The sequence below is a fragment of the Podarcis erhardii genome, assembly GCF_964252035.2.
Source record: "Podarcis erhardii genome assembly, chromosome: 12".
In the NCBI taxonomy this organism is placed as follows: Eukaryota; Metazoa; Chordata; class Lepidosauria; order Squamata; family Lacertidae; genus Podarcis; species Podarcis erhardii.
In genome coordinates, this window is record NC_138513.1 from 46,402,286 (window position 1) to 46,424,603 (window position 22,318).

General features: G+C 39.1%; 1 protein-coding gene and 1 long non-coding RNA gene across 2 annotated transcripts in view; one reads left to right on the forward strand and one right to left on the reverse strand.

The window, feature by feature from the left end:
* Positions 1-22,318, reverse strand: part of DPY19L1 (dpy-19 like C-mannosyltransferase 1) — a 45,794-nt gene that overhangs the window by 18,792 nt on the left and 4,684 nt on the right. Inside the window, exons 4-14 of the mRNA XM_081834791.1 lie at positions 21,866-21,953; positions 19,655-19,792; positions 18,037-18,157; positions 16,434-16,527; positions 13,370-13,427; positions 9,251-9,342; positions 7,984-8,083; positions 6,862-6,939; positions 5,183-5,269; positions 4,086-4,151; positions 2,441-2,521 (exon numbers count right to left, since the gene is read on the reverse strand). Of these exons, the coding sequence (XP_081690917.1) occupies positions 2,441-2,521; positions 4,086-4,151; positions 5,183-5,269; positions 6,862-6,939; positions 7,984-8,083; positions 9,251-9,342; positions 13,370-13,427; positions 16,434-16,527; positions 18,037-18,157; positions 19,655-19,792; positions 21,866-21,953 (1,003 nt within the window). The remainder of the gene's footprint in view (positions 1-2,440; positions 2,522-4,085; positions 4,152-5,182; positions 5,270-6,861; positions 6,940-7,983; positions 8,084-9,250; positions 9,343-13,369; positions 13,428-16,433; positions 16,528-18,036; positions 18,158-19,654; positions 19,793-21,865; positions 21,954-22,318) is intronic.
* The window catches only part of LOC309326292, a 300,370-nt gene that overhangs the window by 16,205 nt on the left and 261,847 nt on the right, over positions 1-22,318 (forward strand). The gene's annotated exons all lie outside the window — the stretch shown is intronic.

The following is a 22,318-nucleotide window of genomic DNA, read 5'->3' on the forward strand; positions in this document are numbered from 1 at the left end:
CCACAAACCGACTGCCACATCTAAAAGGGCAGAGAGATGGGATAGCAAAAGTGTGTGGATATGCCTCCATACGTAATGGGAAATGCACCTATATTATCCACTGCTGTATTTGCTGAGAGATAAATATTCACAGTTCTCCTCTGCTCAGAACAGGACTGTAGGTGTCCAATCCCAGCATCCAATGAAAAGTGGGCATGTTGAAGGGTGCGTGTTCAATGTAGGAGAAACCAAGTCAGTGCAAACAGAAACTGTGGAGGACAGCAAGCAGCCTCTCTCACGCCTTGTGGGATTCTGAGGGACTACTTACCAAGACTTTTTGCGAGTGTCATAGGATACAATGGTATCAATGAGCACCACATGGGCAACCCGTGCACTAGGCCACAGATAACTGACATGTTGCAGTTTTATTAGATGAAATTTGTGATGCATCCAGTGGAAGATTATATGTATTTAATTCTTAAGGTGCTTGAAGATTATTGTAATTTTTACACTCTATAAAGTTCAGAATTCAAAATTTGTGCTCAGAAATGTATGCTCTATGAAAGAGAGAATTTGGGGTGGTGTGTGTTTGTTTGTTTTGAGTGCTTTACCATCCTGACAGATTTTATTTGATTAAAAGAATCAAACAACTGGTTCTTCCGGAGGCGGCGCGAACGGCAATGGCTGCCCTCTTCTAACAGCGGAGAGGGAGCTCCGGTGAGAACGGGTCGTCCGCTACGGCGAAGCGGAGACCCACATCGGAAACCCACAGGCAGCGAAAGCCTGTGGTCTCGGGACCCGGCGGGCGCCAGGAGCAACCCCCGAAACGTGGAAGGAACCCCGTAAGGGGCTCTGGAACGGGGAGGGGGTAGCGGCGCTGTGGGTCGTCTCGCAACCATCGGAGCGAAGCCGCGCTGCTGCTGCCAGTGAGCGCTGACCTTTCTTCCTGAGAAAACTTTGGATTCGGAAAGTAACAACCCATGAGTAATAATAGACTCTATATAATTTCAGGACTTTAAAGCATTGAATTTGGCTGAAAGCGGAGTGACGAAAAACAGGAAGTCCGTCTTCCGCTCTCATTGAACATCAAAGCAAAGAGCTGGAGGAGTGGAGGCAAAGAGAGAACTTTTAACCTAACTGATCTGAGCACCCATTGAATCTTATTGTAAGCGGAATAAGGACTTTAAGTGTTGGACTTTATGCTTCTTAGCTGCATGGTGATACCTTTCTTCTATTGGAACTACAACCTAAGTAAGAAACCCAGGTGCTGGAGCTGCCTGAGTAACTGAGCTGTCAGTTTGCAGACTTGGATACTTTGAATTTGAACTTTGAAACAATCTGAGGGAGTTTGAACTTGTTATTTTGAAGCATTTGGATTACCAGTATGCACTATCTGAAACATTGTGGCTGTTAAATACTAAATACTAACTCTGCTAAAACTTTTTACTGAAGGTTCCTGGACTCTGAATTTGACTTTATTAATTTTATTGGAATTGATCTCTTCCCTAAAAATATTTTAAACTCCCCCTAGAGGATTTGGGACTTACAGCAGTGACTTTTATTTTACTTTCCTTTTCCCGGCCTCCTGTCTGACTGTTACCATCTGGGCCGTTGCTACTCATCGCTAAGAACTGGAAAACTCAAGATCTACCCACACTGGAAGAGTGGCAGATGCAACTGATGGACTATATGGAACTAGCCGAGATGACTGGCAGAATCCGAGACCTGGGAGAGGAGAGGGTCGAAGAAGATTGGAAGAAATTCAAGATTTATCTAAAAAAAACCACTGTAATTTGGTTGAATGTTAAGAAAGGATGCTAGATCATAAATAATTGTGCACCACTAAACTAGATGGAATTAAGATGATAAGTAAGTTTGAGGAAAAATTAGAAACCTATTGGAGAATTAATAGACTATATTTAAATGAATTTGACACAAGAGTGTAAACAAGATGATAAATTGTGGGCAAGAATTGACAACGATGCGAATGGGAGCGGGAGGTGTGAGGGAGTCCAAAGATGTTAAGAAAGTATGTTATGATATATGTTATACTGTTCTTTATTTTTGCATTTATGTTGAAAAACCCTAATAAAATATATTTTTTAAAAAATAAAAGAATCAAACAACTACACTACTTGAAAGTTTTGCTGAGTGTTCAGCAACGAATGTTTCTTTTCGATAGTTTGTAACACTTAATTTTCAATAAATTCTCAGAGTCCCCTATAAAAAGAGACTGATTTTTAAACCACCATGAGAACTGTAGCTCTGTGAAAGGAAAAGGGTCTCCAAACAATTATCAGCACCCTTAAGAAACTACATATCCCAGTATTCTTGGGGGGGGGGGATTAAAGTGGTGTGCTACTGCTTTAAATGTTTAGTGTAGATGGGGCTATATGATGAAGAAGACATACAAGAAGAATTCTGACAGTGAACAAATGAAACAAGGAAGTTTTAAACTTACATCATCAGCTGTTCCAAATATTAGGCACATCAAGAACTTCAAGGTAATTGTCCCCAAAAAGCAAGAAAACCCTTCAATGGCCTGTAAAATGAAAGGCATGGTTCAACTGAAGAGCAGAAGCAATACTCGGCATTTAATACAAGAGGCACTTTAATTAAAATACATATTATTATGCAACTGTTTCTCTTATTCTTATCTACAATTTTTTACTATGTTGTGTGAGAGCTGAAATGGTAGGTTTTTTTTTAAATTAAACCAATTCCTATTGGTGAAATTGAAGTCAAGATTTTTATGCTACTTTCATGCAAAATTTAATATTCACTCCTTCTGATGCTGAATTTGGATGGGCTATGCTGATGGTTTTGTGGCCAAAACAGAGATACCCATAAGCACATGGAAAGATTGAGCATATTGGAGGCATTCAGGAGTATACAAAACACTTTGAAAAATACACCTGCAAAACAGGGTCAATCTTTCCCCCTAAACAAGTAAACTAGCTGTTGTACATGCAACCTCTCAAGAATACAGGAGAAAAGCAAGAAATAAGTGCACATAGCCCACCAAGCTGCCAGAGACGGTTACTTGAGGTTCAGAGGAGAGTGAAGTCAGGAGGAAACCAATGCCCACAAAGGGCTGTCCAACCAGTCCCTCAGAATGCCAGTCACCTGCACTGTACAACTACTGAGCTGTGATGCCAGCATCACACAGGTGACAGGTTTAGAACCGAGGAGAGGTTAAAGGCAATAGTAGACCGTGCAGCATCTAGAGCATGGGAGGCTACAATGTCCTCTGATGCTTCCCTTTTCCAATTCATTTACTACTTTGGCTTCCCACCTACAGAGCTTGTTCACAATATGTGATGGATTCAAGGATTCAAGGCAATAGTCACACACAAACACACCCCACTCCAGCCGACGTGTAATGCCAACAGAGAAGTGAAGGGCTGCACAAAGCAATCTCAGAGCACAGCATTTCATTCAGGCCTTACTTCTTAAAAATAAAGATGAGGTTATAGAAAACAAAATGATCTACAATGCATCTATTTCATGTAGTGTTCTCTCTCAAGAAGCCCTAAGCAACCAAACAGGAACTGACAACATTAGCAAAGTTCAGTTATTCAACTTACCAAAAAGTTGCTTAAAAGGGACAACAGTCTCCCAATAAATTATTCTCCTTAATACAGTGGTACCTCAGGTTAAGTACTTAATTCGTTCCAGAGGTCCGTTCTTAATCTGAAACTGTTCTTAACCTGAAGCACCACTTTAGCTAATGGGGCCTCCTGCTGCTGCCGCACCACTGGAGCACAATTTCTGTTCTCATCCTGAAGCAAAGTTCTTAACCTGAAGCACTATTTCTGGGTTAGCGGAGTCTGTAACCTGAAGCATATGTAACCCGAGGTACCACTGTAAATACAAAACGCATTCAGCCCCCAAACCAGCTGTCAATCACTCAGCTGCTGGCCAAGGACCCCCAAGGCCTTGGGATAGCCTTCCACCAGCCCAGCCCAGCCCCTTCTCTGCTAGGCCCAGATGCTTTTCAGTAACATGTGGCAATGCTGGCTTTGAATGGAAGCTATCACCTACAAATCATCCTAGTGACCAACATAGCTGGTAATATATTTATAACACGAAATGTCAATCCTTACCCATACGCGGATACCTCTTCTACTACACATTTTCAGGATGTATTTAGGACCCAGTTCAAGAATACCCTGAAAATAATTAAATTAGTTCATTAAACAGCAATATTTATATCGCACTCTTCTCAAATGGAGTCCAGAAGGATGAAACAATAAATAAGTCAAAATGAAGTTAGAAAATGCTCAAAACCAGCATTGTAAAAGTATTAATATCAGACACTGAAATTATTGGTTTTATTGCATTACATTTCCATAGAACACTGAAACCCATTGTTACTGCTTTTTTAAACATATACTGTGCTGCCTGTTATGCAGGATTCTATTGTACAATGGCACAAACTATTTGCACATCACATAATCGGACTTAGGCAGACCCACAGACGTCCAGTTTTGCAATATGTTAACCCAATAACCATATGACAGAATGGAAACAAGTAATGAGCTAAGCATACGTACACTTCTCCAAGAACATACCAATCATCCAAAAAGACAAATCAGGAATGTCAAAGGACCACCCTATAGTGTCATTCTGCTATCTTTTTGAAGCTGTACTACATGCATACTTCTTTTTATTTAGTTCACTATTTTTAGCTTTCATAAATTATGAAAAGTTATATAATCACACTAATTATCTTATCACCAAATAAAGGGAATGTTACTTCTTCCTGCAAACCTATGGCGCTCAGAAGTTGCCTGTATTCAGATTAAGTTGCTTTCAGAGCATGAGACTTGCCTCTTGTTTATTAAGCTGATCCAGAAGATGGAATTCTGATGCATATTATAGTGCTCTTGAAAACCTGAGTTCTTCCCCATTCACTGTAATGTCGAGGCACACAAATCCATTGTGACAACAGCATTTGTTCCCAAACCCCAGTGAGTAGGCACACTCACAAGCGGCTCTATGTATTCACTGCAAAATGTTTCATCCTTTTGGATAAAGCTTATTTCTGAAATGGTAAAATCTCCTGTCTCCAAGTAAATAACCAGTATCTCCACCCCACCCCAGCCTATATGAAGCGTTTTGTTCAGGTAATCTTGTAAATTATTGCAGTAACTCAGTATAGTACGACAAAGGATTCTTGAATATTCCTTAACTAACTTACCCAACTAATTACCAAAAAGGCAGCATAATATGATGTCAGCAACATAGAGTTTCCAAACATAAGGACAAAACATACTCCAAGTGATGCCTAAAGGGATATAAACATTTGAACATATTTTAATGCAATCTTTAAGCTAATAATGGATGCGACAGATGCAGTGTCTATGAAAACACTAAGTTTTATTAAATCTTAAGACACAAAAGGTGCTATCTTGAAACAGCTTTATTTCATTTGTAAATATTTCTTATCAGAATAACGCAGCTTCCTAAAACATTTTTTACGAGAATCTCTCAGAATATGCAAAATATGACAATATATTGCTCTTATGTACTACCCACAGCACCATACTTATTTTTAATACTAAACTAACATGCCAGAAAATAAATAAAAAGAATCTAGTGTTAAGCTGTTACATGCTGCAGATATGCAATGTAAGTCTATACATGTCTACTCAGATGTCTCATTCATTTTAAAGGGACTTAAGCTGAAATAAGCAAAAAAGCAAATACACACTTTCATTTTTTGTCTACAACCCCCCCCCCTTATGAAAAACTTACAAATACTAAAATATAAAATAAAAAACTTTTATATTTCTTTTTATATTCTCTTTTTGTATCATGACATTCGGAATTATTATTTTCCAGAAAATTTGTAGATAGCCTTGCTTGTCCATTGGGGGGGCAGGGGGGAGATGGAAGTAATACATGTATTCAGGCTAACTAAATTGCCACAATACAGTATAGCACAAGAAATTGCTCAAGTTCACTTGAACTCTTTAGGCTGGATAGCAAGCAAAATTACCACCACCACCAGGGGAAGAAAAGGCTGAGCATGATGGGAATGCCCCAAATCTACTGACACAGGGAGGCTACTTTTCATTGCAGTGATCTTGGGGCAGGGCTAGGGCAATCATGTGGTGTTGGGGACAGGCCCCCAGTCCTTGCTGAACCTGAAAGTGCTCCCCTCTCCCCATGCCCCCCCCCAAAGACAATGCCTAAAGTCTGCAATTTAAAATATCTTTATACAAGTGTGCAGGAAGGTGTTACACAGACCTGGCTGAATACCCAGTATGAAGAAGTGTCCTAGGAAACTCAACATGTCTGTTCACTAATGTGTGACATTTATTTGTCCTTATACAAGTGTTACCCTTAGGGCTGTAACTCTTGAATTTTTCAGAAAGCTACAATGTATTTGAAAAATTCACATCATTTTTCATTTTCCGTCTTCCTTACCCTTCATAGTGGAAAGTCATCTCTTGAGTCAAGTACACAATGAATCTTAGCACATATTCTGTATTTTTGGTGGGATATATGAGTGACCATCAAGCTTGCACACTCTTTGTTTTAACTGAATTTATATACCGCTCTATACCTGGGAGTCTTAGGGCGGTTCACTCTCCCATCAAAGCACACAGAACCTTTAACACAAACTAGGACCTACACATGTAAATGTCTAATTGGATGGAGGATAGTTCACCTGAGTGGAATAGGGGAGTGAGAACTTCAAATCATAAGCAGCACCATTTACTGAAAAGAATAAGCCTCCAAGCAATTTAGTTTCTTTCTTCAGTTGCCGTCTTATTTCAAAAACCAACTCTGTGTCCACTATATTTATGATTCAGAAATAGGTAATTTTAGAAAATTGATTCTACCCCTAAATAATTTAAGACTAAGTATTACCATATGTGCATAAAGTATCTTCTGTAGTTTGGATGAATCAATCAATCCTAAAATATAAATTCCAAAAACTGATGCCACCTGCAATTGAAAAGAGTAAAGTAATTGAAAAAAAGTTCTGTTGAGATCATTATTAAGTAAATTAGCTAGGTTCCAAACTACCATGCAATTCCTTCCGGGAGACATGGGGGTGGGCTGGGGTGGGGACTATTTCTTATGTGAGCCTAAACAGTAGTTTGGATCCTGGCAGTTGCATCACAAGTTATCTGAAGAGATCAGCCACTTCTATGAAAAACTGGAAAGTGAGGCACTGCAAAATGTCTTTTCCAAAGACAATGTGTTTACATCATTGTAACAATCAAACACAAGAATGACCATTCAGTATCACAAGATTGATTAAAGTTATTTCACCCATGGCAACTAGCTCTGAGGGTGAATTTGACACACTTTCAATAATGGCTACTGAAGCCACTGCATTAAACTCAGGAAAGAAGCAAAGGCTGTGTTTACCCATAATGTTAAGTCATGATTTGTTCAATAAACCACAAGTTGTCTCAAAGACAAGCAAACCATGACTTTATGTTTCTCCAAAGCTTGGTTTATGTTTCTCCCATCTGCTCCTCACTCCTTGTCCTGAGTTTCCTGCCAGGCAGAGATAGGAGCAAAGGTTTCTGTAGGGAAAGCGTAAATGAAAGCTTACTAGCTACTCATGCCTCTAGGTTGGGGAGTATCTGGGGAAGGTCTGACCAAATATTAAGAATGGATGTTGTGTGCAAATAGAATGCTAACTCAATACAAAGCACACTTTGGCTCAACAAACCATGGCTTAGGGTTATGAGTAAATCAGACCATAAAATTATTGTAATGCATTCCTTGAACACATGCCCACCATGCAATACAAATTACACCATGAGCTTATTTGTACAAACATACACATACTGTATTGTGTACACCCTCCCACCATCACAAAGGAACCAGCTATAAAGAGAGCTAGTGAAAAAGTGCAGCAGCAGCAGTCCTGGTCCTCAAATGAGCCTGCACCTCCCACAAACATATGTGTGAACTGCACTATAAAATAGAAATGGATAATTATAATTCAGATCACTTTTACTGATATTATCTTACCTGTGTTAGAAGAACAAACTGAGCAAACTGCCACGGAAGCATGAAAAAAACATTAGAAACAGATAGTGCAATCAGGCTTCTTCTATTAACATTCTGAGTCCTTGGGGAAAAAATAAAAGAGTAGTAAGTTCAGTATTAGGATTGTTCATTAACGTGAAGATCAATAGAGAATGAACTATTTCAAATTGCTTTGTCTTTTCACTTAAGAGTAGTCACAGCTAAAAATATATAATTTTAAAAACTTTGAACAAGCCTCAATCATATGAATTCTCACACTCATAATAAATGAACTGTAAAGTAGACATTTACACACACAAAGGATATGCAAATCAAAATGTATGTACCTGTGATATTTCTCATCACCATTGTAAAACTATTGTGTCAACACAGGGGAGGAAAACCCTCAGTAACATTTTCATCTAATGTCAGACAATATGTCTTAAGCTCACACACAACCTCAACCAGCTACCCCTTTTACCAGAGGCAGGAAGCAACTTCTGACCAAGCCACTTACTGGATTTAGGTGTAGCCAGGATCACCCTGAACCCACTATTCATCCCTAGATTGAAAGAGGAGAGAAGATAGCAGTTTCAGGAAGATCCTGTGTACACATCAACCTGGTATTCAGCCATGTCAGATAGTACCTTTCATTTTTCCCAGTAAAGGTTGACGTCTATGGATATGTAGCAAGAGAAAAATGCCTTTGCTACATTGCCACGTATTGAGAAAGAAGAACCCACAATTATAAAAAACCTCTGACTGAGGGGAAACTTCCATCCAACCATAAGCCCCAAGAGTGATAGCAGACTGGGAGGCAATTGCGTGTATCCCCCCCCCCCCCAGGTTTCCATGACTACAAAACTTTCTCTAATCAAGCCAGTGGAGCAGTACTAACAACACTGATTTGTATAAGGAAAGCAACTATGAAAAAGAACCACCATGGTGGGATGAATATTCACTTGCAGCAACCACATTTCTGGGGCTGCAATATCACTTCAAGGGAAAGACACAGCTAAAAACAGTTGTAGTGAGGATGAGCATTTCCTCAGTGTATTTTCAGCTCCCTGCTTTCAGCTCCCTGCTTTCATACCACTGCCATTCACTGGTCCAGTTTTAAGAAAGTGGTGAAAACTTTCAATAATGAACATTCCAAACACAATAGGAATATCATGCTCTCCACAAGATACAAGTATATAAATCAATACCTTGTTTGGGATTTTGTTTTAATTCTTCATATTTAAGGAGAAAGGAGAAAAATGGAAACTACCTGAGAATGTAGGTTAGTAATAGCATCTGAACCACAAGGAACGGATATGAAAAGCTTTCACGAAGAGGGGGAGTCCACATCACACGAGTACTCTGGAAGTAAAAACTAGGTTAATTCACTGTGTGTTCCAATACTTGTTTTCCACTTCAAAGCAATGTGTTTGCAACTGAAGCTTATATATAGCAAAACTGAAATTGTGGACACTTCCACTAGCAATTAATATCTAAAACAATGTTGCAGTAAAGACTGTAAGAGCAAAACAATGTATGCTTGAAGAATAAAAAGGTAACAAAATTTTGGAATGCTGCTGAAAAACAACTGATTTTGTTTTAACAAAATTTTATCATCTACTCTGGTAACTTCAACTGAGAAATGCAGTGGTGCAAAGTAGTAAAAGCAAAATAAATGGCAAAAATCTCTTACACGTTCATTATTTTACAGATTAAATGATGCAGCTCATCTTCTTTCTGGCATTTTTAGTTCCAGGTGGTATAAAAACATTTGGTGGCATTCAGTGCAAGTCCTACTCAGAGTAAGCCTATCAAAAGTAATTAATATGACTAATTTAGTGTCACTAACTGAGGGCTCTTGGAGAAGAGATGGATATAAATTCAATAAATTAATTTTTGTGAGTCTACTCATGAGTAAAACACTTGTTGAATACAACCCATACTCTTGAGTATGGCCTACTTGGATTTACTCTCCATATTTCACTCTATCACTGCCGTGTTGGCTTAGTAACACTCCTAGTCAAACCATTTAAGTAATACAATTTATATACAGCTAAATATTAAAAGAATCGGATGTGAAAGATACAAGATTGAAATATCTGGAAACAAAACAAAAAACATAGGACCAGTCATAGGAATTATTACTTTATATTAGATTTTAAAGTGGCTACGTGCATATAGTTAACATGTAACGTTGCTTCAAGAGGTTACGGCTCTTCTCTTTGTCCAATAACATAGGTGTCATGGGGGAAATTCTAGTAAAATAATTTCTAATCTTCCTGGAAAGATTAATACTTGAAGAGAAGGGGGGAGGAAATACCATAGTTTTCGCTCCAAAACACGCACTTTTTTGCTCCTAGAAAGTAAGGGAAAATGCCTGTGCGTGTTAAGGAGCGAATGCACGGATCGGAGCCATGGCTGCCGTCAGTCAAGCAAAGCGGGAGCCGCTTACACACTCTACGAGGCTCTCGCTTTGCTTGCTTTAAAGCGACCTGGAGCCGGGGAGGAGGGAGGGAAGGAGAGCCATGGCAGCAAAGCGGGCAGCAGCCGCTTACACGGGAGGAGGGACAGACGCTAGCAAAGGTCCGTGCGCTCTCTAAACAGAGCAATGAGGCTGCAGAGGGACGGCAGGGATGGCAGTTGCTTAAATAAAATTTAAGCAACCAGCAGCAAAATAAAACCAACCTCGAGCTCTGAGCCACGCAGTGAAAACCAGGAAGTTAAAAAAAAAAGGCTGGGGATGAGGGAGAGGGGAAAACTTCGCAAATCCCCGAGTCTCAGCTGATCCGCTGGGAGGGAGCAGCTTGTTTTCAGGCAGGATAGATTCGAGCATTGTCTGGGTCCTAGTGCCCCTACCACTTTTTTGTGCTCCATTCTATTGCTGCTGGTGGCTGCTTATCACTCAGGCTACAAGGAGGAGCGCTTTTACACAGCTAATGGTGAATCCCCTGCAATCCTAGTCCTCCTCACTTGCTCAAATCTATTCTGCCTCAAAACAAGGAGCAGAAGGAAAAGGCTGCAAACTGTTAAATGGAAAAAAACCCAGGCACAGGGCAAGTACCTTAAGTATACCTTTAAAGCAACAGTGCTCTTTCCCTCCCTCCTCCCCGCTCAGCTCGCCGAAAAGCTCCTTCTCCACGCGTGCTCCTTGTCCCTTGAGTGCTTTTCCTTCCCTCCCCACTTAAAACGTGGTTACAAAGCACGGATCCACATGGGTCCTCAGGATTTTTGCATTGGGCTACCCCAAACTCACCATCAGATCACATGTCTGTGGCCACAGCATGAACCATAAAAATCATGCACCCACTGTTTCGTTCAGAATATTTTTTTCTTGTTTTCCTCCTCTAAAAACTACGTGCGTGTTATGGTCAGATGCGTGTTATAGAGCGAAAAATACGGTATATTCTGGAACAATTAGCTCTTTAACGACAAAGCTGTATTTATTTCCTTAATAAATATATTGTGCAAAAAAGTTTAACTGTTATGCTGTTTTAATGGACTTGCTTTTTACACTTTTTAATTATGGATATTTTAATGTTTTGATGAAACAGTTTCCTATGTGTTTTAATTATGGGAAGTTATATTTTTATAATCTCTTTTATACTTGCTGTTAGCTTTTACTTGTTTTACCTTGGTTTTTCTTCTGGAAATGAAAGGTGGATTGTAAAGTATTTTAATAACAACTTAGTTCAAGTGCTATCATTCAAACAGATACGAAGGCTAGAAGCAACACAATCTTTGTTTGGGCTCCTTCCTGCTAATTTAAGTAGTGGCTTAGTATTATGTGTAAACCAGACCTATGCTTTAACAGTTATCTCCACATTTCCATAATTAAGAACAAATGTACAAAAAAACCACCCTTTCTCATTTGTTTATTACAGTGACAAAATAAATTAGCAGCTATGGTTTAACTCTCCAGTAAGCAACATATTGGCCACATTTGCGTGTTATGCTAAACCAGAGCTCAGTGCAAAGTTCATAAGCAAGAACCAGGTACAGTAGTAGTAGTAGTAGTAATTTATCTATACCCCACCCATCTGGCTGGGTTTCCCTAGTCACTCTGGGCAGCTTCCAACAAAATATTAAAAGCCTTAGGCTCACATGCACCTCCCCTTTTCCCACAAAGTGGCAGGAGTTCAAAAGCTTCTAGCAGGGGTGCAGTCTCTGGGTGCCTAGGCATCCACAAATTTTTCAATGAGGGGGTCGGGGCTCCTCAATATTCCTCAGCCAGCCCAACACAGCCTGTTGCAGGGTTGCTGGGAGGAGCCCTGGTGTACCTTCCAAAAGGCTCAGCATGGCCTGCTATGGCTCCGACTGGCTCTGTTGTGCCCTCCCACTGCAGCAGTGGGCCTTTGGGGGGGCATGTTGGGGTTTCTCCCAACGTGTGACATCACACGCGCATTCCAGGCACCCACAATGTGGGGGGGAATCAAGGGCATGTCTAGGTTCTGGAGTGACACAATGTGTTACCAGCGAATATAGTTAATTTCAAGAATGTCAGTGGTAGGCTATCAAGCTGGCAGAAGGAAAGGTTTCTGAACTGGTAGCTTACACCATGAAGGAGGAAAAGGAATGGAAGGCAAGCACACAAATCCAAGGTTTGCTGCATTGTTCTAAACCATGGTTTAGTGTGACATATGAATGCAGCAATTAAGATTTATGATATTTTAATCACATAAAGTTACATCAGTACCCAATCTATCCTACACAATGAATCAAATATAATCACAGATTCTAGACACATTTACTTGTGAGTAAGCTCCACCAGTTCTACTGAACTGTCAAGTAAACATGCATAGCATCATGATGCACATTACAGGAGTTTTTCATTTGCAAAGGTAAAGGTAAAGGGACCCCTGACCGTTAAGTCAGTCACGGATGACTCTGGGGTTGCGGCGCTCATCTCGCTTTACTGGCCGAGGGAGCCGGCGTTTGTCCGCAGACAGCTTCCGGGTCATGTGGCCAGCATGACTAAGCTGCTTCTGACGAACCAGAGCAGCACACAGAAATGGCATTTACCTTCCCACCAGAGTGGTACCTATTTATCTACTTGCACTTTGATGTGCTTTCCAACTGCTAGGTTGGCAGGAGCGGGGACGAAACAACGAGAGCTCACCTGGTCGCAGGGATTTGAACCACAGACCTTTTGATTGGCAAGCCCTAGGCTCTGTGGTTTAGATCACAGCGCCACCCGCGTCCCATTTCATTTGCAAGCAGCAGTGTAAGTAAAGGAATACTGACCAACAACCTAGGACAATCTAGGACACTTTCAACCTTCCAACTTCTTTTGTGTTTTAAACCAAAAGTTCATAAACTTTAAGGGATATGAACATTATCAAATGATCTGACCTTGTATTAAACAAAAGATTTTAAATTCTGAGTAACCTACCTCCCCATGGTTGAAAAAGTAGCATGCCACTGTAAGTAGTCCTCCAAACCTATTGCCACTGTAGTACAGGGGAAAGAAAAGGAAAATAACAAATTTTGGAGTCTTTAGAAGGAGCAACTCAACATCTTTCACTACAACATTAAAATATTGTTTACTGTATGAACTTAACAGAAGTTTACATCCAAATGTCAGATAAGCAAAAAGAATTACTTCTTTGCAAGAGTGCTCAAACTCTAGATGTGAAAGATCAGGAATGATCCTGAGGTTTGTGTAGTTCCTTTCCCAGGTTTAGAAAGGACTGTAACCTTTCAGGCTACAGTAGCTGTTTCAAAACTTGGTCTTGATATTTACATCTGAACCAGGAGCAACTGTCTCATACAGAGCTAGAGAGGATGAGAATAAATACTGCCTATGATGTTAATATGGATTCTGCTTTCTGCCTTTGAGAATGTTTTAAACCAAGCATTCCATTCTACAAGATGCAGAAAGGAAATCAAAACATTAAGAATTTGACTACAACCTAACCATTATGTAGCTGTTAAACATTCATCTACTCTCCTTAAGAGGATGCTAACAGTTGTAGTTACATAGTAGTAAGACAGCTCTTTTGAGCTTTTTCTTTTTTAAAAAAAAAAGACTAGAAAAGACTTGGGACATGGTAAGCGCAATGCAGAGAAAGTTGACTGGTAATTTGAAACTACAATAGCTTCAAAATTAATTTCTAAAATATCCGTCTAATTGCTTCTCAAACACTGCCATCTAGGGGATTAATGAAACCATGATTTAAAAGTCGTTCTAAAATACATGTCTCAGTATTAAAATTGTTAATAATTTTGAATTACAGTGCATATGTTATGTTTGCTGTTCAATCAGCAGTGGTATCTGTGGAGTTTGTTTGTTTTTGAAATCTTCTATATGTGATCCCAGCCAACTGGAGGTCACATAGTTTATGGACGGAATGGTGATGCATCACACTTGAATCACTTTGTAGTGATGTGTAAATAATGAAAAACTCAAGCAAGGGCAATGATTCCAGCCCTCTCTGTAGCAGCAAATACTTCTGTCCTTATTTGCACAAGCACACACCAAAAATTGCCAGAAGGGGAGTTACCTTCACAGCCCACAAAAGCTTTAGTGTGAAACTTCCCCTTCTCCATTTTGGCTTAGCTTTATTTTGCATATACTAGAGAGGAAATATGGAGCAGCTCATCTCTGTAAACTATTATGTTACCAGTGTCAACAAAGCACACAGAGATCCATAGAGGGCACAATTTACTCCTGATTTCACAGACTTTCCATTCTCTCAGAAAAACAAGCAAAAAACCTTAAAGCTGCTTACATTTTTAAACAAGTGACCAAAAAAGAGTTTAAAAGCACACAAGTGAAACTATCAACATAATACACTGCTACAGATTATTGCAGATAAATGCACTGCCACCCATACAGCTTTTTCCTTCTGGCAGCAGCTTTTCATGTTTCGTGGTAGGAAGAATATCGGGGTCTGCTGCCAGAATTGGTGGAAATGAAAAGCCTGCACGTGCATGCAAAAAAAGCACTTTGGTTCCTGACCCACATCTCCATGGTCATTGGTTTCCACTGCAACTGACTTTTATGAGAAAAGCTGCTATTCAATTGAAATTTAGAAATTTAAGCTACACTTTATAAATTCTATCAGCGATTATTCATGTTTTGAAACTATTTAACCACTGCAGCTACTCAAGCTTTCACATATGCCTGAAGCATCCAGTCAATTGCAATCAATTACACAAATACAAGCAAAGGGAACTGTTTAAACTGCAAACTGTTAGAAGCTAAACGTAGCTTTAGAGATATACCCAGGAAATGGAAGGTGCTACTTTTTATGCAGCCCTACTCTGGGAAGACGCTCACTTCTGTTACATGCCTATTGACATTTGTTCTGATTCAGCAATAAACAACAGGTTTTCCCGAGGAAAGTGGTGGGACAAAAGAAAAATCTCTTGGACCCATGCCTAGAAATCAAAGAACAAACAGAAATGAGCCCGTAGTTACTGTGATATCCAACTCTGAATTGACTCATTGAAATTAATGGAAAAGTGCATTTATTTCAATGGATCTGAGTATGATTTAGATGCTTATATGATTGTATGATATTACTCTAGCTTCATTCCAGTGAAATAGAGAAGTGACTTTGGAATCCTAGCATAAATGTTTAGCTGAAAATTAAATTCAGTACTAGCTTCCCTTAAATTCAACCAAGAACTGATATTCTGTTAGTAAAAGTCCAAATTTACAAAGTAAAAAGGAAAGGAAAGAACTCAACTTTTGGTGACATGACAGCATCCTGACTCACGATTCAGAAGCAACAGTCTCTGAAGGCTACGTTCTAAGATTGTCTCACCATTGTGATCCCAAGCATACCCTTGGCATGTGTAAGTGTTGCTTCTGACAGAGCTTTTCAATGTAACATAAATAAGCACATTTATATCTTGTGACCAGCTTTTGGAGTTTTGCCAATGTTAATAAACTGGCACACTTCCTACAAAGGATTGAATCTATTCAAAATCAATACTTCAGAACTATACTTAAGGTGCCGAATGGTACTCCAGTAACCTTGTGCCTTCACGTTAACACAACTTTGGACCACATCCAGCAGCATATGTATGTTAACTTGAGTTCATATATAATTAAGTTTGCAGGGCAGGGTCAAACAGCCTAAATTAAGAATGCGATACAGACTGAACTACATTTAGAGGCAGAATAAATATTCCCTAACACTACAAAATCTGTTCTTGTTCTATTATCCTGCCACATTTCCGTTGGTATATTTTTCAAACAGCAAGCTACAAAAATTTAGTTCAGATTTCAAGAAAGTAAATTTTTTGTTTCAGTCTCATAAAAAGGGAGATTTAAAAGAAAAGGGGGAATTGCTAGGAGTTAAGATTAGAACAAACACCTTAAAGCTCAATTACATCATTTGGCTCTTAGTGTGCAGAACACATAAAATGCAGTGTGCTGTATATTTAAAAATATAAAAATCGATAGTAACTTTCAACATATCAGCTTTTCTTCTTGTGCACCTTACCTTAGGTATGTGCCATATAGGAAGAATATTGACACCATTAATCCATTCAGAAGAAATATCATAGCCACATAAAAAGAAGCAGGATCTCCCAACCCTACAGAACAAACAAGTATTATTAAAACTATAAAATGCAACAGTAAAGACAAGCTACAAGGAAAAAAGCATTTCAGAAAGCCAAATCTGTTCTCCCCTCAGAAAAAGATGATCTTTGTGATGGCAGTTGGGGGAAGGATGGACCACCTCAGCTGGAACATCAGAAGCTCTATTATGAACATCTTCTGCAGTATGGAAGCATAGAGGAGCAAAGAGCAAAAAATATTTAGATAATTCACTGTCACATCAGCTAATAAGAATAAATTATGAACTGACTTTAATTGTTCCCTGTTTTTGTCTATTTTTGGTCTTAAATTAACAAGTCTTCAACATGCTGATAAAGAATATTTATGTATTTATAAAAATGTTTATATATGACTAATTCATTTAAAAAAATAAAAGCAGTTTACAACTATACATAAAACCATAAAATAAAAACTATGCACAAAGTTAAAATTAGACATCAATTAACTGTTGTGGAAAGATATATTCCTAATTGCCTACACAGACCGGGCAGAATAGAAAAGTCAGCAGGCATTTAAAAGGTGAAACAAAAGACGTCTGCTGTCATAAATTAAGCCCAGGAACTGAGACAATTTTCTCCACTGTCATTAGTTGCAAGAGATATTTGTCAATATGCATGTATCTATAACTTTTTATGACTGCAGTTGTAAAACAATACAAGGACAACAAAAAGGATGCAACCGTGTAACAGTTAGGCATGATGCACACCTAATTTGTGAAAACAAATCCATAAGACTGTACATTTTGTTATTTCCATCTAGGAGATTGCAAATTTCCAGCCTGATATAAAAAGAAAACAGATTGAGACCCAGAAGCATTATTGCAAGGAATCAAATGCATGAGTGTTGTGGGTGCTAATTGGAAGTATCCAATCACTGCAAATGCAGTACTTCCTGCCATCTTAACAGCAGTTAAGACTGAGTAAGGAGCAGGAGAAAGGTCCATGAATTTACAGAAATATAGCAACCAGGTACTAATCTTTCTCCTACCCTCCTAGCTATCCTAACTTTCAGTCTGTTGCTGAGATACTGGTGCCATCCTTATTATTTTGAGATGAATGTTTATGCTTCATCAGTCATACTGATGACCGAGTTGAATTTGCCCACATACTCCCTGTTTCTTGGTGATATAGAGAATAGCCAATACACAATGTTCTGTTAAGATTGAAGGTTTCCAAACTGATAGAAAAACTAAAGATGGCGTTTTCATCTAACAAGTTTACAAAACCTGAAAAAGCACACAGGCCCTTCAGTATCTTTACAAATCCACTTGAAGATTCTTTGTAATATAGTAATTTACTGCAATTTATTTTTGTAATTTAGTAAATTATTTATTGCAAGCTAAAATCTTTCATCAGTCCGCAGATGTAGCAAACACCTCAGTTTTTCTTTGCCTACACAAAGGAGGCTTTGTAAACCTTCCTCTGGTGTTTCATATGCCATCATGCAAAACATCCAATAATGAACAAAGACCAAGCAACACTTGCCTTCACAGCTCTCAACAGGACTGAGGTTTTCTCCTCTATTCACTGTCCAACATTTCTTTGTCGGAATACCCATCACATTCATCGTTTCTGTGTATAATCGGTACCAAAAGCCTACAACAACCTGTGCAGAAAATTGGATTTAGAATTTCAAAAGAATTTTTTGACTCAGATTATCCTGATGATTAAAAGAAGCTTATCTGTTGCTATTCAGCAATATCTGTCTAGTTTAAGATGTTTTTTCTTCCAGGATACTACATTTGACCTCTTACAACACTGTTTATGAGATGGAAGCTCAAACTACAGAGCCAATAATCTTGTACCACAAAGCATACTCATACAGCCTTCTCCAGGTTTTATGTTAAGGGTTGAACCAGCTGTTGCACTGGATATGCATCTGGCACTAAAATAACCACAGTGTATTTATCTCCTTCCTACAACTGGCAAGGAGTTTTGTAGAGTTTTATCTACACCTTGACATCAAAACGTGAGCTCCACTGGCTGTCCATTTGTTTCTGAGCCCATGCAAGGTACTAATTGTGACCAGTGCCCAAGGGATGGTCATCCATGCTAGTACCTTCTCAGTGGTGGTGCCCTCATTTCGGCACTCTGTGCCTCTGGAGTTGTATCATGTGTCATCAATTTTTCAGTTGCATCCTATTACAGTGGTGCCCCGCAAGACGAATGCCTCGCAAGACAGAAAACCCGCTAGACGAAAGGGTTTTCCGTTTTGGAGGTGCTTCGCAAAACGAATTTCCTATGGGCTTGCTTCGCAAGACGAAAATGTCTTGCGAGTTCCTGCGGGTTTTTCCCCCTCCCCCCCCTTTTTCTAAGCCGCTTATCTGCTTATCCGCTAAGCCGATAACCCGCTAAAAGCCGCTAAAAGCCACTAATAGCGCTAATCCGCTTAGCCGTCAATGGGCTTGCTTCGCAAGACGAAAAAACCGCTAGACGAAGAGACTCGCGGAACGGATTCTTTTTGTCTTGCGAGGCACCACTGTACAGTATTAAAGATGGACCTCTCTCTTCACTCAGGTATTCAGGCTCTCTTGATCAATGCATCTGTATACTCAAATATTTTGACCTGTGGCACTGTCTACAGAGCAGGTACAGAACCTATGGGCTTCCAGATTTTGCTGGACTCCAACTCCCATTAGCCCTAGCCAGCAGGGTCAATGGTCAGGGGATGATGGAAATTAGAGTCCAACAAGATATGTTACATGACTACAATTGGATATAACACTCAGTAATTGAACAGCAGCATTCTTACAAAAAGCATTTTTAAAAGTGTAAAAACTAGAATAAAGCAACCATTATAATATATATAAAAAGGCAGATCCAACTCAAGATATATATAAAAAGGCAGATCCAACTTAAGATCTAAAAGCCTGGGAGACCAACGTTTTTGCCTGGCACATAAAAACAAATGGTGATGGTGCCATGCATATCTCACTTGGGAGAGTGTTCCATAAATGGGGAGCCACCACTGAGGAGGCCTGTTGCTGTCTTGCCTTTTAAGTAAAGGTGTTTAATTCTACACAAGAAGTATCATTTATTTCAATAGGATTTATGCATACAACCTCGTAATGGAATTAAAGCCAAAATGTAAGAAGTGCCTTACCTCTGGATAGACATTAAATCGTTTCAGTGTGTTGATTACAAGAGGATACTCAGTTAGCTTGTCATTCATAATCGTCCAGACTCCATTCAAAAAGGATGGTGCCTCAGTGATGGTCTTGAAATAAGAATAATAGAGACCCTAAAGAGAATATATATGTTAAGATGAAATTAATTAGCAGGAACCTTCACATTGTATTCTTCTCTTACAGCAACAGAAGTCAATAAATTACAGCTATTAATTTAAGTACCAATGAATCTACTTAACCTTTTTAAAACCACACCTATACTACTGTAACTGAGCAAAAACAGAACACCCCAGTCATAGCTTTCCCTTTCTATGGTTTGGAAAACAAAATTTCCTAACTGGTTTGTGGCGCTCTTGCACTATGCTGGATTGCAATTAGTCTATTCAAAAAAGTCCAAATCACTGCAGACCATCAATAAACAATTAAATGCAATGAACTGATTTTAAACATATATTGGGAATATAATGTTTCATTGACAGAAAACTTAGAGGTTGTTACATGCAGTACTAATTCAGTTAACTGTGGTTTTAATTACAAGTAAGCAACATCAGTTGCAAAATTCTCCAACACTAGAAAGGCTGCATTCAGAAGTCATAATAAACTATGGTTGGTTGCTATTTTTCCTTTACATCAGCAGGTGTGGCAGTGGGTTAGGCTAGACAGGTGTCTGTCCTCGATGATGGACTGGATGAGATCCAATAAACTGAAGCTCAGTCCAGGGAAGACTGAGGTACTGTTAGTGGGTGCTTCCTTTAACTGAGTAAGTGAGGTTCAACCTATTCTGGCTATACTCTCTGTAAAGGTGGTGTACAGTTTGGGGATATTTCTAGCTCTACTTGAGGCACAAGTGGCTTCGGTGTAATGGAGCACCTTCCATCAGCTTCAGCTGGTGGCACAATAGCAACCCTATCTAGACAGAGATAGCCTAGGTTTTTTTTGTCTATGCTTTGATAACCTCTAGGTCAGCTTAGTGCAATGCATTATATGTGGGGCTGCTTTTGAAGACAATTCAAAAACTGCACCTGGTGCAGAATTCAGTGGCCACATTTGTTGACTGGAAGCAGGAGGTTTGAGCATATAATGCCAAACCTGGCCCAACTACATTGGCTGCCAATTAGTTTCTGGATTCAATTCAAAATACTGGTTTTGACCTATAAAGCCATATGACTCAAGACCCCGATAGCTTAGGGATCACATCTCCCCACATGAACCTTGAAGGAGATGTGGAGAGTGACAACATGAGATCAAGTCTTCTCAGCGGCAATTCCCCAACTGTGCAATTCTCTCCCCAGAGAGATGTGCCTAGTTATCAACACTAGCATCCTTTAGGCATCAGAAGAACATGTTCCTATCTACCCAGTCTCTGACATTAATCTTTAGATGGTTGGGGTAGGATGTGCCCTTCTTATATTCTTAAAGGATGGGCACTGCTTGTTAATACAACAGTGATATTTCATACTGTATGTTTTCTTAAAAACTTGTAAGATGCTTTAAGACTATTTTTGCAGTTAGTGACAAACAAACAAACAAACAAACAAACAAGGCTCACTGAAACACAGCAGCTTCAAAAAATGCAGTTTGAAGTTGACTTATTTCAATATTCCTAGCTAAAAACTGCAATTCAAAGTTGGCTTATTTAAAAAAACCCATAGCTAGAATTTACTAAAGTTTGTTGGGCCAATGAAGTGAAAAGCTGCAGTTAAAAACACAGAAGGGGAAGCTTCCAACCTTCTCACAGACATGCTGGAGAACAGGGTGGGAGTAGGGAGTGAACGAACCTAAAGGGAGGCTACACTCATTGCTGCCACAGTTTGGTGTGATGTTCAAACTCAGCCAAAAATAATTTGTAAGCAATGTTTGCTTTCAAAAAGTAGAAGACCAGAAATGTTGAATAAACACGACTAAATATAAATTCTAGGTGATTTGAGAGAATGAAAGAACAAAAATTAAAATCTTATTTTATTAATAGGTTATCATACCAATATTTGCAATACCCATTTGATTCAGAAATCCACTTTCATGGCTGTTTCATTTTTAAAAAATAAATCACAGGCAAGAATGTATACTATTTTAAGCTACTATTACAGAACTGGTAAGCACCCACGGCTGGCGGAAAAACACTAAAAACACATTTTGGGTAACAGCTTTAAAAATAGCAGTGTCACTTAAAGTACAGACGCTCTAACCATTTCAGTTCGAAAAGCCATTTCCCTTTCCAGGGTTGAAAGATGAGAAAAGTGACGGTCATTTTCAAAGAGACTTGTTATATGGCACCTAAAGAAAAAACAACAAAACTCAGAAATAAATCTGCAGCTTAAAGGAACTAGTATAAAATTACAACAGCCTTGTAAATGAGATCACAAAAATAAATGGTGTACTTTTTTTTGTTAGCCTACACAGAGAAGATAGATGAGGAACAGGGCAATACAACTGTCATCCCCCAGCCCACTCTGTTTCTATGCAGAATGCATAGGAGCAGACTTCCCTAACGAGAACCACATGCTGCCTTAAACCAGGATGATAGTTGTCAAAACAGGGCCAGATGGCTCAAAAGTCGTATTTTACAATACAACTTTTTAGTTCCTGAAATTTATTCTGATTGTGCAGATAAAATATCACAGATTGAATTCTACAGTGTG